The sequence below is a fragment of the Pinus tabuliformis genome, chromosome 5_1, assembly GCF_031772625.1.
Source record: "Pinus tabuliformis cultivar Carrire ecotype Pingquan chromosome 5_1, CPIR1, whole genome shotgun sequence".
Taxonomy (NCBI): Eukaryota; Viridiplantae; Streptophyta; class Pinopsida; order Pinales; family Pinaceae; genus Pinus; species Pinus tabuliformis.
In genome coordinates, this window is record NC_142305.1 from 628,468,990 (window position 1) to 628,486,648 (window position 17,659).

Genomic DNA, 17,659 nt, shown 5'->3' on the forward strand with positions numbered 1-17,659 from the left:
GAGTATGCGGCAATATGCTAGACTCCAAAATATTCTGAAATGATTGACTTCAAGCGTCTTCCCAATGAAGACTTTCTCTAGAGTAATTTTGCCCAATGCCTCATGAGGAGTCCTATTCTGAATGTAGACAGTTGTGTTGCATGCTTCCGCCCACAGGAATTTGGGCATATCCTAATCATACAGCATGGCCCTAGTTGCTTCTACAATAGTCCCATTTTTTCTTTCTGCCACCCCATTTTGCTTCAGATTGTAGGGAGTTGTCCACTCTCTTCTGATGCCCTCCTTAGCGCAATAATCAGTGAAGTCCTTATCGACATACTCTCCACCATTATCTGAGCGCAAAACTTTTATTTTCTTCCCAGCCAAATTCTCCACCAGAGCCTTGAACTCCTTGAATCGACAGAAAAGGTCGTCCTTGGTTTTCAAAAAAAAATCCAAGTTTTCATTGGGTGGTCATCAATGAAGGTAAGGAAATACTCAACAGCACTGAGAGCTTTGACGGACATAGGTTCGCAGATATCTGAGTGTATCAATCCTAGTACACTTTTGGCCAGGTGTTTACTCCTAGGAAATGTCGCCTTGGCATACTTTCCTAGAGCGCATCCCCTGCATACATCATCTCGTTCTGTACTCAGATCTGGAACTCTTGTTACAATGCTCCTGAGAATTCTCAGAGCTCCATGGTGCATGTGACCCATCCTTCTGTGCCATAGTTCATTCAAGTCCTTGTCCCCATGACTGCCTATTAGTGCCATTGGTGATTCTAGCTGTAATCTATACAACCGATTACTTTTGATCCCAATCTGCACTTTCTTTTTCCAAATCGGGTGTTTGACGTATACCTTTTCCTTGATGAAGTAGATGTCATAGCCCTTTCCTTGTAGTTGTGACACAGAAAGTAAGTTCATCCCCAATCTTGATACATGCAACGCATTTGTGGCACGGAACTGCTCTCCTGATTCGGTCTGAAAAACTATAGTACCCTTCCCTACTGGAGTACACTTTTCCTTGTTCCCCATGGTGATCTGAAATTTCATCTTTTCTTCTCGATATTCTAAGAAACACTCCTTGATTCCCGTCATATGGCAAGAGGCTCCCCTATCTATATACCATACTTCTAATGATGCAACACTAGTCATGCATGCCACTTCTTCTTCTAGCCTGGAAACCAACATAGAGAAATCAAAGTCTCTTTCTCTTGTGCAATCTTCTGAAAATCTGCGTGAGTCTCCTGAGGTGGATGCCTCTACCTCGTGGTCTCAACCCATAATTGATTTTCCCTTTTTGCCTCTGATTACTTCCTCTGATACCATGTGAAAATTCTATCACTACAGCAATTGATTTACTTTTCCTACTTATTTCACCATAAGTTATTCATGAAATTATTTCAATAAAAATTAAAATAAATACTGCTGCAGATATCATACCGTAATACAGAAACAAATATATGCACAAGAATCAACACATTGACACAGTTATTTTGGACTGATGTCCCCGAAAAAACCTAATGTGCGAAAACAAGTGCAGCGAGGGAGGATTTTATTATTTAGCAATTTTCTAGGACAACATGGTGCCAAACTAGCTTACCCACAGATAGACAAATTATCCAGCACTTCTTCTGAACCCAGGGTTAGCCCTACTGACCTCTGCGTGACCTGAAACCCTCTGCGTCAGCCTATTGGGACTCTGTGCAGCCTCTCTGGCCTTTTGCGTCACTCCTGCAACCTCTGCGTGGATGACGCAGGCCCTACTACCTCTGCGCAGGCTCTGCTGCCTCTGTGTGGCTCCCTCTGGCCCTGCGTCTGCCTTTCCTGCCTCTGCGCTAATCTCCCATCTCTTTGTTTCGTACTTGCTGCCTCTTGACTGCTCTCCAGACCACTGGTTCAATTTCTCAGCTAAGCCTGCTCCAGAAATTGAACTAGTCTCCCTCAGTATGTTCTCCAAGTGCCCCTCAAGCCTTCTCTTATACTTTTCTTGTTGACAAATCAACAGCCGAGATTAAGTCCCTAATCAACGACTAAGATTAGATCTGGCTTGATCCATGACTTTTGGACCATTCTAACACAATTTTATATTAATTCACATTAATATTTTATTTTCTATAAGTTTAGACTTTGGGATTACATTAAAAATATTAATTATTTTAATATCTCCCAAACTGTTTAGAATCTGCCCAAGCCCTTTCTGGGTATTGGAGATCTCACGTGCCTTAGCCTCTCCACCAAGTTTCGTGGCTAGAGGACATCCGATGCTACCCCAAATCAACAATACACACAAAACTATGTTCTCAGACTGGCTTGAGTTTCCACAGAGAATAAGCTTGCATTTCATAGAAAAAACTTGCATATCACAAAGAATAACCACAAATATTCATACTTCTTCATGGGATTGTAGCCTTAGATCTTCACACCAACCTCAAAAGAATATATGAGATCAGAATGCCACAAAACCTGCCTTAGAAATTCGCATCTCTTGCAGACTTGGAGCCTCAGAAACTTTGCCTTAATTACAGACTTTAGACTTTTGCTTGCCATAGAAAATTCATATGCCTCAGAGCTCGCTATCTTCCACAAATGATTCATGGCCTTTGGAGGAGGCTGAGTGGGTACATAAAGTAGTTTGATCATGCGAAGGGTCCTGGATTTTGGGCAGGCCAACATGAAGTATTATGATGCCGACTTGAGAATTTGGATGGAAAAGCATAAATTCAATTTTGCTCATAAGTGACTTGATGATTAGTTGCACAAGTAAATTTGTCACATCAAATCAATGTGGAAAAAGTCGAAGTTGGGATTAAATCTGCAAGGGTCCAAAACTTGAAAAACTCGTTAAAGTAGGGAGTTTTTTGAAAAAGTTGGCAAAATAAATAAATAAAATACAAAATTATTCGTTTTTATTGTTTTTTTAGCATGTAGAGTATCCACAACATCAAATAAATACATTTCCATATAAACATGTAAAGAAAGCTAATATATAATATGTATATGAAGTCTAGTGCTACATCACATATCAAAATAGTGAATCAACTCCTGAATCTTGAGTCTTGTCTGTGTCTCGACTCTCAAGAGATAAAATATCAACAAAAAATATAATAAATGTATATCACGAGTCATTTACATGTCATAAAGTAATCAGTCACTGAGATCCTCTGCCCCTTTTACGGGAATGGGGAATGGCTTTGTGTTTTCCTCTAGAGGAAGAAGGCCCAGCCCCTGGAAATACAAATGGACTCAGTCATCCTCTAGAAGCTGATAAAAGAGGTGACCTCTCTCCTATCTTGTTGCTGCCCATCTTAGATGGTGTCACCTCCGCGTTGTCATCCTCATCCAGCTTTGCCTCCTGACCGTGATGCTACTCCTCCTCCTCTACCTCTGGCTCTCCCTCTCGTGCAATTGCTACCACCTCTGGATCCACATCTTACCAATCAGGGATTGAGTCCATGGTTGGCTTCTCAGTCTCGACCCCCATTGCAGCAGTGGTATCAATATTTTCCAATGAGATGGCTTCCACATCAGGAGGTTTCTGAAGTTGTCTCACCCACAATCGAAGATTGTAGTAGACGTAGACCATGTCATTGAGGCGTTGGGACTCCAATTTGTATTAGGGTCATAGATTGTAAATTAGTACTTAGAAAATTTAAAATTTAAATATTAAAAATAATGAAATGAATTCAAAAAATTTAATTTGAAATTATTTTAGTTGTTGCACTTTTTGCTGTGTATTTTGTCAAATACACTCCAGTTGCGCTCACACCTAGAGGAACTGCATGTTTGGCTGAGCACTCGAATGGCAAGCTTTTGGAGATGGGGTACTCTGCCACCATAGCTTGTCCACCAAGCATCTACAAGTTAAAAGAAAAATGAGAAACATAAAAAAAAAACATTGAAATCGAAACTTGAAAGTTTGAAACAAACTTAAGCTTACCTGGCATTTTGGTTGTCCTATTCTTAATAGCCATGGTAAAACCAAATGTGCCATCTCCCATCCTATATACCACCATTTCTTTAGAAATATCTTCACATTCTTGCTCAAATGCCACCATCCTCTCAACACAAGTGAAGAATCCATCCATCACCTCGACGTCAAATCTAAAACCACAAGCGTAAGCAAATGCGGGGTTGAGGTAGATACCTGCAACATGAATGGGGCGATGGAGGGTATTGTTCCATCGCTCATCAATCACTCTCCATATGACTTGTTGTTTCTCTAACCCTTCGTCTCCCTTATGTTCATAATAAGCACGAACGGCTTCTTTGGCCCTATCCATGGCCTCATACAAGTAGCCCATTGCGGGCTTGTCTCCATCAACCAACCAAAGAATCCTTACCAAAGGTTCTGAAATGGCACACACCTCCTCTACTCCTGCCCAAAAGCTCTGATCATATGAAACTAGTCTGCATATGCCCTCTCCCTCTAGTTTGCGGCTAATAGATAATGCACGCCAATCTGATAAAAGAAACATGCTCTTCACCTCCCACATAGAATTCAAGAGAGACTAAAGAGATATGAAAGTAGTGGCAAATCGTGTAATGGCAGGACACACCCACTCTTTGTTGCTGGTGAATCTTCTCATCAAGCTAAGCACAGATACATGATTATATATAAATTTGTTATGCTCCTGGATGATTCAACAATATCTCTCACATAGGAATCTTACCTATATCCTCCAACATCAAGTCAATACATTGAGTAGCACAAGGTGTCCAAAACAAGTTAGGATACCTCTCCATAAGCAACTTGCAGCTGCAACATAATTTGCAGCGTTGTCTGCTATGACTCGGATAACATTTCTTAGGCCTAGTTCTTGAATGAAGATGTCCAACAACTCACATAATAAATGTGCATCTTTAATGTGTGCACACTGCAGATGCATCAACAGATTTCATAAATATTGCCCCCTTGGGACAGCTAACCAACAAGTTAAGAAGGGTCCTACCCTTCTGGTCAATACAACCATCTGACATGACTGTGTATACAGTCTGTTCCCATGATGCCCTAAACTCCTTCAATCTAGAAGTGCAATTAGTCTTTTCATCTTGAAAAAGAGGCCCTCCCAATTCTGCAAAGGTGGGGGCTTTGTACCTCGGGCCAACGACAGCAACAACATCAAACATAGGTTGGTAGAATGGGTTTGTCTTGGCAATGTTGAAAGGAACATCACTCCATAGAAGACACTTACTGACCAACCTGTTAGCTTTTGCCTTTCCCTTTCTTTAAGCGCTGATTTGATGCCAGGTTGTGCACTAGGTGTGGTTCTAGGAACAAAAAAAGTTGAGAAAGCTGAGGGGTTGGGACATATGGGTGTGGAAGGTGATGTTGAAGAACCACTCTCACTTCCCCCCACTCTTGAGGCCCCTACAAGTTGGATTTTTAGTGCTGCCTTGGTGTCTTTGCCCTCCTCTTTATCCATCAACGATTGAATGGCCTGCCGGATGATTTCTGGAGATGGATTTGGGCAAAGGTCTACATTTTGCCCCAAAATTTGCCCCAAATGGAATTTTAATCTGTTGACACCCCCTGACATATGCTTTCCACACAACTTGCAAGTCAAATACATTCTATTAACCCCCCTAGATTTGGGTATAGTATCAGGTTCACCATATTCCCACATAGGGTCCAAAAGCCTTGGCATTTTGTTTGAAACTTTGAACTTGAATATGAATTTGGCCACAAATTTTTTTTGAAAAAAAATAAAAATTTCCCATCACAGAAGAAGCAAACACAAATCTAATTGTTGATTTTAGATTTTAAATGCCTCTTCTCACTCACTTGAACATACTCGGATTCACTAAACAAGGGTTTGAATTTTTGTTATTTGATTCTTGAAAGTTGAAGTTTTGCTCCAATCTAGATTCTAAACAATTTTTTGATTCAAAATTCTAAGGAAAAGTAAGATAAAAACAAACTAATAGAATTAAAGAAAGATTTAAGAAGCCATTTGTGTAACAAATATTAAGAGAGAAATTAAAATACATACTTGGCAGCAGCAAAAATTCGGCACTTTAAATCTCTCACATTGAGCAGTGGACAAATCTCCAAATCCCCAGCACAAAACTAGCAAATCTCCTCCTCTTGGGCAATGGCAAACAATTACTCTTTCCACATTGACAAATGGGAGCAAAAACAGCAAACTAATGTGTGTTTTTCCCATTTTTGGCCTCTTATCCGCGGCCTGGGAAATGAGGGACGACTTTTTGGGTCGACTCCTGATAAAATTGGGAGTATTACGATTTATTCCCGATTTTTTCAGGAGGGAAAAAGTTGGAAAAAAGTCCATCGATTTAATCGTCTGGCTGGAAAGATCGGAATTTTAGGATTAAATCCCGATTTTTTTCGCGACTTTTTCCACACTGCATCAAATAATAAAGAGAGGAGTGCCAAACAATAATTTTCCTTTATCCAAATTAAATTGTCTTTTCGGTCAAGATGGTTTCTCCTTGGGGTCATTTGGCTTTTCCTTTGGGGAAATTCATTCCGAAGCTGCCCCAAATTTCAACAGATAGATCATGTAATTTATGGTGCAAGTACTTCATCAAGAAGAGGAAGCTGATCCATCAAAATGATACATGCATTGTTAAAAGAGTGTGACTTAATGATCCATCAAACATGACAATCTGTTAAGGAGAAAAGAATCTTGTCCAACATGTTACCATCCCAATCAAATAATATGAAGATGTGCACCCCAATCCATAAAAAATTCTATGGGAATGATGTTGTAGCTCATATGTTGTGATGAAATCACAAGTGTAACCCTTATACAATTGAGGGGTGACAGGCTGTTCATCTTTCCCTTGGGAAAAACATCTCTCCTTTTGAGCATTGTATAATCCATTTGAATGTATATGTAACTTGTGTTGCAATGTCCTCCACCAAAGTGTCCGTAAGTACAAAGTGTGCATTTTGTAATACATGTAAGAAAAATATTGAAACATTGTTATTTAAATTGCATCATCTTATTTTGCAGGTAACCTAAATTGCCATTCAGTAGTCTCTATCAAAATGTGTTCTTTTTTCTGAATTTCTGTTTGTCTAGATTCTGACACAAGTCTTTCAATTTGGCACAGGTTGCAATCATTGGAAGGCCAAATGTAGGGAAGTCCAGCCTTCTCAATGCATGGAGCAAAGTAGGTTAGATTAGCAACTCTGTTATTTTCTGCTAAGGCTTCTAAGTAATGCAAAGCTATAGGGAATTCAATGATACTAACTATTTTGGTCATTTTGATATCTGATTTGATGCTGGTTCTCCAAAAGCAAACAAGCATTCTTTAGGGTTTGGCCTGTATTGCAGTTGTTCAAAGGAAAATCAATTAGGATTCAGACATGACAGTTTGCATGCATATATATATATATATACCAACTAGAAATGTGTATGATTTCTGATGTTTTCACATCCTACTTTGTCGCCTGCAAAAAACTTGACTTAAACCAAATAGAACTTTTCAGCAAAATTCATGCAGATAAGTTAACAAAAGATAGAAATTTTATTAATGTCCAACAAGATGACAACAACTAGAAATGTGTATGATTTCTGATGTTTTCACATCCTACTTTGTTGCCTGCAAAAGAATTGACTTAAACCAAATAGAACTTTTCAGCCAAATTCATGCAGATAAGTTAACAAAAGATACGAATTTTATTAATGTCCAACAAGATGACAACAAATAGGTCAAAGGAATTGCGAAATACAATAGTGCAGAATAACAAGTGGGAACACAATGACTGCTCTCATAAAATAAATATAAAACCCACATTTGCTTGTTACCTTATACCTGTCACTTGGTGCCTTTGTCTGATGTGATCACTGGAAGGAACAAAGTGATCATCTTGGAGGTGACCATTTGGGTAGGGGTGGTCGGATAGAGTGATATCTTTAGGCCAAGGGCCTCCAGCATGTATAAGGCTAGACATCTCATCTAGGAAACAAAAGAAAATGGAGAGAGAATTCTGAGCCTCCCTAAAAAGGCAGCAAAACCACCCTCTAATCTTGTAATGTATGGCACACCTCAAAATAAAGTGCTCCTTAATCTCAGTTTCCTCACGATGGTTGATTTAGCAGATCTTGTTGTCCTGTGCAATATGATCATTTGTCTTGACCCCTAAGTCGATGGAAACCCACCCAAAACTGCCCAAGAGGAATTAAGAGAGTAACAGTTGACTAGGGACATTAAGAGAGTATCAGAATAACAGGTGTTATGAATATAATTTATGTAAAAGTAATAAATATAGATAATAAATAATAAACATAATAATATGTAAATAAATAATAATTAGTTAAACAAAGAGGCATGTCTAAGGAGACATCACCATTCATAGAGGGACACCTGCTTGGTATATAAGCAGGGCCCTCACTCTCAATTGTATCATCATTCTTATTCATACATTTTAATATATATTTGTGTATCTCAATGGAGATCTTTATATTCCAAGTCTTTTGGAGTACGTGAAAAATGAACTTTGTTTGTTCCAGGCTCCATCCGGGGCGGTCCATTGAGATTCCAACCAACTAAAATAGACAAGTGACCTTTGCAAACCAACAATGAGCTTGATCAAAAGTGTTGGAAGTGTATATGGCCTCTGAAAAAAGATAAGTGAGGGAAGGATAGGGATCTTTATTGATTAGCGAGTCAGCATAATGGTGGATCTAGTGTAGAATGTGTTGAATTTTGTAACTAAGGTTGGTCTTCATAATGCATATTTTGGCCCTTGATATATCTATATTGATTATTGTAAAGCATGTTCTTCAAGCTAAAGTCAAAAGAAAATTATATTTTTGAGTCATGTCCTTTCAAACTTTTTATAAGGAAGAAAATTTGAATTTTTAAATTTTTGAATTTAAAATTTTGGCTCCAAAAATTGTCAAGTCGGCCTCTCTCCAAGTCAAGTTGGCCTAGGCAGAGTCACATACATTTGACCCAAGCAGATCACTATAAAAAGATGGCTCGACCTCCTCCTCAAGTCACCAATTTGACTTCTCTCAAGCATCTTCTGGGCATCTAAGAAAAGGACAAGAAGAATAAAGAGGACAAAGAAGAAGGATGAAATAATCTCTTTCTCTCTCTCCTAGCTTGTATGTTTGGAAGGACTTTCTCTCTCTCCAACTCACATATTTTCTAGAGAGTTCTGTTGTAGGGGGCCAAAATTTTGGGCAGTTGCAAGGGGGCGAAATTCTTGGATTTTGGCAGTTTTTAGGAAGCCGAAATTCAGGCTAGGGCAGATCAGTAGAGTGACGTGTTGGATTAGATTGGAAGGCTTGACTTGGATGGTTTGACCAAGCTTGACCATAGGATTGTTAAAGGTCAGTTTGACCTAGTTATTGATTAGAGGTCTAGGTGTGTCTCTTGTTAAACAGAGGAACTTCTTTATTGAAAGGGTTGTTGGGTTTTTCCCCTTAATGGGTTTTCCCAGGGTAAATCATGTGCTCTCTTTGTGGACTATGATATCTATTATTCTATTGCTTTTATATGGTTGAATTTCTAAATTATAATTGGTTAGTGATATATTGGAAAAATTAAAAGAAGATCAACATCATTAGAAGTAATTATTAGTTTTCAAAAATATTGTGTTTGTATCTATTGCACTTGAAAAATCAACATGGTATCAAAGCTTTGGTGAAGGAAGGAACACTGAGATCACTCTTGAAGAAACCCTACATTGAGATCACTATTGTTGAAGTCCTTGTTATCCATGGCTTCTTCTATGAAATCAAAGAAAAAGTTAGAAGGTGCTTCAAATTTCAGAGCTTGGAAGACTAGAATTGATCTTATTCTTGCAAAGAACAAAGTCTTGGATATTGTGAAGGGTAAAGTTGTTGAACCAACAGATAATGCAAGAAAGGAGAAGTTCAAGGAAGATGATATCAATGTTATGAGTCTTATTGTGGATTCCATTAGAGATCATTTAATTCCCTATATTACAAAGCTTGAATCTTCAAAGGAAATGTAGGATGCCCTAACCAAACTATATATAGTCAACAACATTGGTTAAGTCATGAGTCTAAAGAATGAGCTGCCTGAGGGGAGGATGACAAATAACGACATTATGGCTTCATATTTTGTAAGAATCTCTGAAATAAGGGACCAACTTCAAGCAATTGATGAATTTATCTCTAAGAAGGAACTTGTGGCTACAGTAGTTAACGGACTACCTAGATCATAGGATGCATTTACAGCTGGTATAAAGTAGCAGAAAGGATGTTCCCTCTTTTGAAGAACTATGGACCTCTTGTGCTCAAGAAGAATCAAGGCTTATCTCAAGAGATAGAAAGGAAGAAAGCTCTCAAGCATTTGCAGCATGCTTCAAAAGGAAGAATGGAGGAAAGAAGTTTGGTTTCCAAAATAAGAAACCAAAAGGAAGACTTGCTCCACAAGGAAAGAAAGACATGTCAAAGATTCAATGCTATCGTTGTCACAGATTTGGTCACTACATGAATCAATGTCCTGAAGGAGAGAATGATAGAAAGAGAAAAGGAAAACAACATGCTTCCACAACTGACATTGATGATGAACATCCAAAGAAGTCTAAAGGTGACAAAGATTTCTTTTACTTTTCTGCTCTAACAGGTTCTATTGCAAATGATGATGATATGTGGCTGGTAGATAGTGGTGCTTCAAGACATATGACAGGAGATCGTAGCAATCTCACTAGCATGATGGAAAGAAGACTATCTTAAAGAGTAGATCTTGGAGACAACCACAACTATGCAGTCAAAGGAATTGGAAAGACATCCATTGAGATGGAATTTGGTAACAATGTTCATCTCAGCAATGTACTATATGTACCAGGTTTGAGAAAGAATTTAGTCTCTATTTCATGTTTAGAAGATAAAGGAGATAGAGTAGCTTTTGTTGATGGCAAAGTACTTGTATGGCCTAAAGTTTCTAGTATAGATGATGCTAGAGTTATTAGAATTTGTGAAGGAAGATTGTATAGACTCTTGGGTCAACCAACTCAAGCTTTAGTACATGATGAAATCAATACAAGTGAACTCTGGCATTGGAGATATGGTCACCTTCATTGAGCATTGCTTTCTTTAAATCAATTGGTTTCAGGCATTCCCGAATTGCAAATAGACCATGAAAGTGCATGTAAAGGTTGTGCACTTGGAAATAATATCAAGAAGACATTTCCAAGCAGTGATAGTAGGTCCAAAGAAATATCGAATCTGATTCATCATGATCTATGTGGTCCTATGTCAGTGAAAACTCTTGGAGGATCTTTATACTATGTAACCTTCATTGATGACTTCTCTCGTAAGATGTGGATCTATCTCATGAAGACCAAAGACGAAGTCTTCACCAAATTTCAAGAATTCAAGGCTGAAGTAGAGAACTTGACAGGAAAGAAGATCAAGATATTAAGATCTGACAATGGAGGAGAATACACTTCAAAAGAACTTGTTGCCTTTTGTAAAGAAGTTGGGATTAAGAGGGAGTTGATTGTCCCCTATAACCCGCAATAGAATGGAGTGGTAGAAAGAAAGAATCCATCAAGGAGAAGCATCATCAACAGTTGCATATATTCAAAATAAAAGTCATAAATTCTGGATGATATGACTCCTGAAGAAGCGTTCACTAGACAGAAGCCAAAGGTTGGGCATTTGAGAATCTTTGGCTGCCTAGTTTACATCCATATTCCTAAGGATAAGAGGAAGAAGCTAGAACCTTTAGGAAAGAAAGGAATATTTGTTGGTTATAGTGAATCATCAAAGGCTTATAAAATCTACATTCCAAAGCAGCGAAAGGTTGAGGTCAGCTAAGACGTTACCTTTGATGAGAAGGTTTCATATTGGAAGTCTAAGGAAGTTTCCATGGATTCCTATGATGAAGTAAAACATGAGGCTTCTAAGGAAGAAAGTTCAAGTTCTTCAGGACATCCTAAAGAACCAAAAGGGCCTTGTGAACCTATAGAACCAGTTATTGTTCCTGAGATCAGGAAGAGACTAGCATGGCTTAGATATACATTGGAAGAAGTAGAAGGACATGCAGCTCCACATGGCACATCCAAAGAAAGTAAGAAACCCAAAAGATTATCTAGTTATGCAACTCTTATGAATAACCTTATTGATGCAAAACCTTCCAATTGTGAAGCAGCAACTAGCCAACAAGTATGGAAGGATGTTATGATGGAGGAATATCAATCCATCATGAAGAATAATGTATGGGAGGCCGTGTCAAGACTTGAAGGGAAGTTAGTGGTGACTTCCAAGTGGATATACAAGATCAATCATGTTGCAGATGTTGGAAAATGCAATATGGCAACTATTAATTCCGATATTCCTTAAACTTAATAATTGCTTTCGAACTTTATCTTTTTCTGTTTTGTTTGTTATTTTTTCTTCCTCAAACAATTATCAAGAGTAAAATAATATAGACAATGGACATAGAAATTAGGCTCCAAGCCTGGGCAAAACCCCTCCAAGGGGAAAACCCAAAAATCTCTTCTCTTCTCTTCTTATAGAATCTGCTTCAAATGAGACAATCAAGACCCAAACCCTAGACCAGGTCCTCCTCCAAGTACCAAGCCAACCCTCTAAGAAGTCCTTCCAATAGGATCACATCAACAAAGCTCAATCTTGCTTCAACAAACGTTCAACTTCAACTTCAATCCCAACTTTGACCCCACAAATTCCTCTTGCAACTTCGGCCACATCGCTGTTGCAGAAACCCTAATTCTGGCACAAGACAAATCTTCCCAAGGTCAACGAGGTCAAAAACAAAGGATTCGTTCTTCCAACAACTTGATCTATTGCAATTCAAACATGCAATTTGGCCTTCCTGGACGCTGCAAAAACCCTAGATTTCGCACTTGTGAGAGAGATAGAGCCCAAAAACAGAGTTTCTTCCTTCTTCTTGGATTCTCCTTGCTTTCTAGACCTTCACTCTTCCTTTCTTGCCTTTCCCAGCTTCAGATCGAACTTCTTCCTTAGAGATTGAACTTGTGTGTGAGTGAGTGCCAAATGAGGTCAAATTTGCTTCTATATATAACCTTTCGAAGGGGTCGAATTCCATCCTTTAGGCTGACTTTAAGTTTCCATGGCCGACTTGTACTTTAGAAGTTTCCAAGACCTTCTAGACTCAAAATTAATTCTTTTTCCGATTACATTTTTCCTAGAAGGGTCTTATAAACATGATGTTGACTCTCTCGACTCATGACAATAAATCTTGTTACCTAACAAACCCTAGAAGCATGAAGAACATGCTTTTACCTAGAAGACCATCAATAAGAAGCATGGAACCCATACTTTTAAATAATAACTTTTCTTTCTTCTTTTGGTTGTTACATAAGATATACATAAATGATTACAACAACAATTATGAAGACGAAAACTAGTTACATTTCACCCTCCCTCTGTAGCAACAAAATTCTAAGTTGTTGTGCTTTAAATGTTAAAATACACAAATGTATTTAAAATAATATTTTTATTTATATGATGAATGTTACAATGAGGGCCCGCTTACATACCTAGGCAGGTGCCCATTCATGAATGGTCATGTCCTTAGGGACATGCCTCTTCATTAATTAATCATTAATTAGCTACAATTATGATTTACCATTCTTTGATTATATTTATTCTTTTTTATATAAATTATATTCGTAACATTGCCCCTTTGATCATAAGCTTTGTCCTCAAAGCTTTATCGTTGACAATTTTCTTCACTTTAATTGCTAACAATTTCCTTCATTTTACTCATGTCATTTTTGAGTGTAAGTTGGTCACTGGTACCTCAACATGTATAATTCGCTAGGAATATTATTTTGGAACTAGGTTTTTTTTTTAATATTTTTTTTATATTGACTCTTCCCTTTCTTCTTTTTTTTCTATAATCTTTATATATATATATATATATATATATATATATATATATACTCTACAATTTTTTGTTGACTTTCTATTTCAATTAATTTTTTATTATTATCATTAATTTTTTTTGATAAATTGGTATAAGTGAATGAAATAATTATATAGCTATAAACTATATAATTACATAATTATAACTAAATATTAAACTATAACTTTTAATGCAACTATAACTATAACTTTTAATTACATGCCTATTACTAATGATATGGAACTCGTGGGTGGGAAGCATACACAAGCCGTTGTGATTCGATGTAACGAGTGGACTTGGCTGGGGAATAGACACATCTCGTGGCGATTTGGGGTAACGAGTGGACCTGGCATTGAATAACTCGCAGGAGACGGTGACTATGATGTATGCGTCAAGGAAAGCATATGTTCGGGAGACAGGCTATCATTAGTGAGTATGGCGGCAGAAGGGTTTGTCGGGTGAGCGGATAGTGGCAGGGTTTGTTTATGAGTAAGGGTGGTAATTAGGGCTTATCATGTACCAGAGAATGAAAAATTTTCTCACAATGTTTATGTTGGAGTCCTTGACATGAGGTATGGTTAAAACCAATTCATTGCTTTTGTTTGTGGTCCATGCACTTCGTTGTGTTAAATAGCTTTTGTCCACCATTTCTTGAATTTCTATGGAATGTGGTTTGTTCACGCTAATCTCTGTGATAGCTCTCGGATGCATTGGAGCAAGTTCTTCCATGGCTTCTAATCATCTATATTTATTTTGAACAAGGTGAGATTCCTTGGAAATAAGTAATACTGGATCCTCTTTTGCTCCCCCAAGGACATATCATAAAAACTGAACACATGAAGGGTTCTTGAAATTGTTATGACGAGCAATGGCAATAGCTACGACATCTAATCTCATAGAATACCAGTTCTTAGCTTCAAAGCATAACATTCCATATGGCTTTTTCAACACTTTCTTGTCAATGACTTTGTACCTCACTTTCTCCATCAGAGTAGCCAACAAAGTAATCCGGTAACTTCTTAAATTCTTAACGTCCTCTTCAGCAAACTCATTCTCCACTTCTGCTGCACAACCAAAAATCCAATCCCACAGGCTTTGGAAATAAGTATCCTCCAGGAAGGCAAGCAAAAGATCTAGCCTTGAACTAGTAGAATAATCATAGATACACAAACACCATTTGACGAGATTATTCTTGAAAAACTGAAATAGAACATCTAGTTGACATTCTTGATTGTATTGCGTATGGAATTGCACATGAGATTCTCCTCCTTTATTAACAAAAGATTCAAGGGGTAGTGTTGATTTTTGGTAGCATTGGATGTTCTCTAGCCATAAAAATTGGTGGAGAGGCTAAGGCACATAAGATCTCCAAGACCTAGAAATCGTTTGGATAAATTTCACCCGGATGGAGAGATATTAAAATAATTAATATTTTTACTGAGACCCTAATTCTAAACTTAGGAAAATTAAAATATTAATGTGTATTAATATAATATGGGTGAGAAAGTTCTAAATAACGAGGATCAAGCCAAATCTAATCTTAGCCGTTGATTGAGGACTTAATCTCGGCTATTGAATCATCAACAGGAAATGTATAAGAAGAGGCTTGAGGGTCAGTTGGAAATACACCAAGTTGATCAAGAATTCAATTTTCTGGGGCAGGGTTTGTTGAGAAATCGAGTTAGTGATCTATTGCACGAAGGGGCAGTTTGGCAAAAGGCCGAGAATACATAGAAGAGAGGTAGAGAGAGTGCCGAAGAGACAACGCAGAGGCTGAGGAGGCCAGCGCAGAAGACACAAAGGTCCAAGAGGCTGACGCAGGCAGCGCAAAAGGCTGCAGAGCTGATGTTGGGCTGAAGAGGCAGCGCTGAGGAATTTTCGTGGGGCAAACTGAGAGCTGGTTAGCTGACACAAAGCCGTAGAGGGTGACACAGTCTCTGGAGGGTGACACAGTTCCTGAGGGTAGCTTGGAGCAGCTTTCGCTGTCCAGCTAAGGGAGCAGTCGAAGTCACTATGAGGCTATTCATCCGATTGCTGATTAGCCGAAATATCTGTCTCCGAAGAAAGGTACTTCTGCCAAGGAAAATCTCTGAAGGGTGAGCCATTTCTGGCACCCTAGTTGTATTCAGAAAACTGCATAATAATAAAACCCTCATATCTGTTGCATCGGTTTTCCCGCATTGGGTTTTTCTGGGGACAATTGTCCAAAAACAACGATGTCCCTTGTGTTGTCTCAGTTTATTTCAGTTGCTGATCTGTATATGTGTGAAGGTTGCATTTGTGTTTATTTCAGTATTTATATTGATAAATAACTTGTTAATTGAAAGAACAAGTAGGAGATAATAAACCAGATAATGCAGTAGGGATTTCTGATGTGTCAGACTTAGAAATTTCAATAGGTAGCATGCTTGGACCAAAAACTGAAATAATTACAGACAATAACATCACAGCTGGTGGTGAACCCATCGATTTATTTAATGGAAATGAATTTGCAACAAGAGGTCTTGCAAGGTAAACCAAAGGCCAATTATTTCCCTTTTCCATTACACATGTTCACCATCATATGAACATACCAACTTATTTTACAGGATTTTGTATGAATCCTACCCAAGAGTTACTTCAAATATGCATTTCTATGCTTTCACTCAATCATCTAGCTATATGCCTTGAGCCTGCAACTTGACTAGTTGCATTCCTTAAAAGTATTGTTTCCATACTATATGGAATGTATACTAACTTTCTCATAATGCTTCTTATAAGATCATGATGATCCACTTTAGCAAAATGACTACCTCTAACATAATATTAGAGAATGCCTGGATGAATAATGATATGCAAAATGGTCCAATTTTAAAGACTAGATGATTCCTATAAAGCAACTTAATCAAGTAGACTCTAGAGTCTAAACATGCTACTATCACATGCTTCTATCTATGATGCCATACAAAATCAAGACTCTTTGAGAGTAGACAACAATGCATGCTATCCAAAAGGAATGACCAACTTTACAAAGAACTTGACAAAGAGGATGCCTTCTTCAATAGTAAAGATCTTTGACCTCTTCTTTCTTCGACTTCTTCTCAAGTTCTCCCATTTCTTCGGCTATGTGAGCCTCGCTTCTTTCCTTTCTTATGTTGTTCTTCTTGTTTGGACAGTCCCTCTTAAAGTGTCCATATTCATTGCATTTAAAGCATTGACCTATTCTCTTGTATCATCTTCTTAGAGATGATCTATTCTCTTATCTAGATGAGTCAAAGTGTTGACTTCTCTTGTCAATGTACTATCTCTCTCTCTCTCTGTGCTGAACTATTGAAGAACATGTAAGAAGAGTTGATCAAGGGTTTCCTCACACTAGGGTTTGTCCCTGGCTAGTGCCACATCCTGTGTCCTCTTGTCTTGGCTTGTCTTTTGCGATTTATGTTTATGTTCTATCTGTAGTTTACTTTAATGTTGATGTGATTGCTAATCTGGAAAATATATTGAGCTAACTGTGAAAATTGAAATAAATTGCTCTTAGCATAGAACATACCTAAAATTAACATGGAATCAGAGCTAAGGTGAAGGCAAAGCCCAAGCAAGAGTGAAAGAGCAATCACTGAAGACAGTTGGGAAAGGACTAATGGATTAGTGGATACCTCATCCCTCTTCAAATTCGCTTAGGGTGAAGTCGAAGCAGAGAATATTATCAGAATGGCGCAGTGGAAGCTTCTGATGGCCTTCCTAAAGATCACTTCATTGGGAAGTTCGGATCTAAGCGTGGAAGGAAAGGCAAATGCCTTGGTAGTAATAAGTCTGACCATTATGCGAAGGAGTGTCCGAATGGTAGGGAC

General features: G+C 38.1%; 1 protein-coding gene across 1 annotated transcript in view; it reads left to right on the forward strand.

Moving 5' to 3' along the window:
- LOC149166513 (uncharacterized) overlaps positions 1-17,659 on the forward strand; it is a 341,918-nt gene that overhangs the window by 191,209 nt on the left and 133,050 nt on the right. The window contains exon 6 of the mRNA XM_089432643.1: positions 7,065-7,124. Coding sequence (XP_089288769.1) covers positions 7,065-7,124 — 60 coding nt within the window. The remainder of the gene's footprint in view (positions 1-7,064; positions 7,125-17,659) is intronic.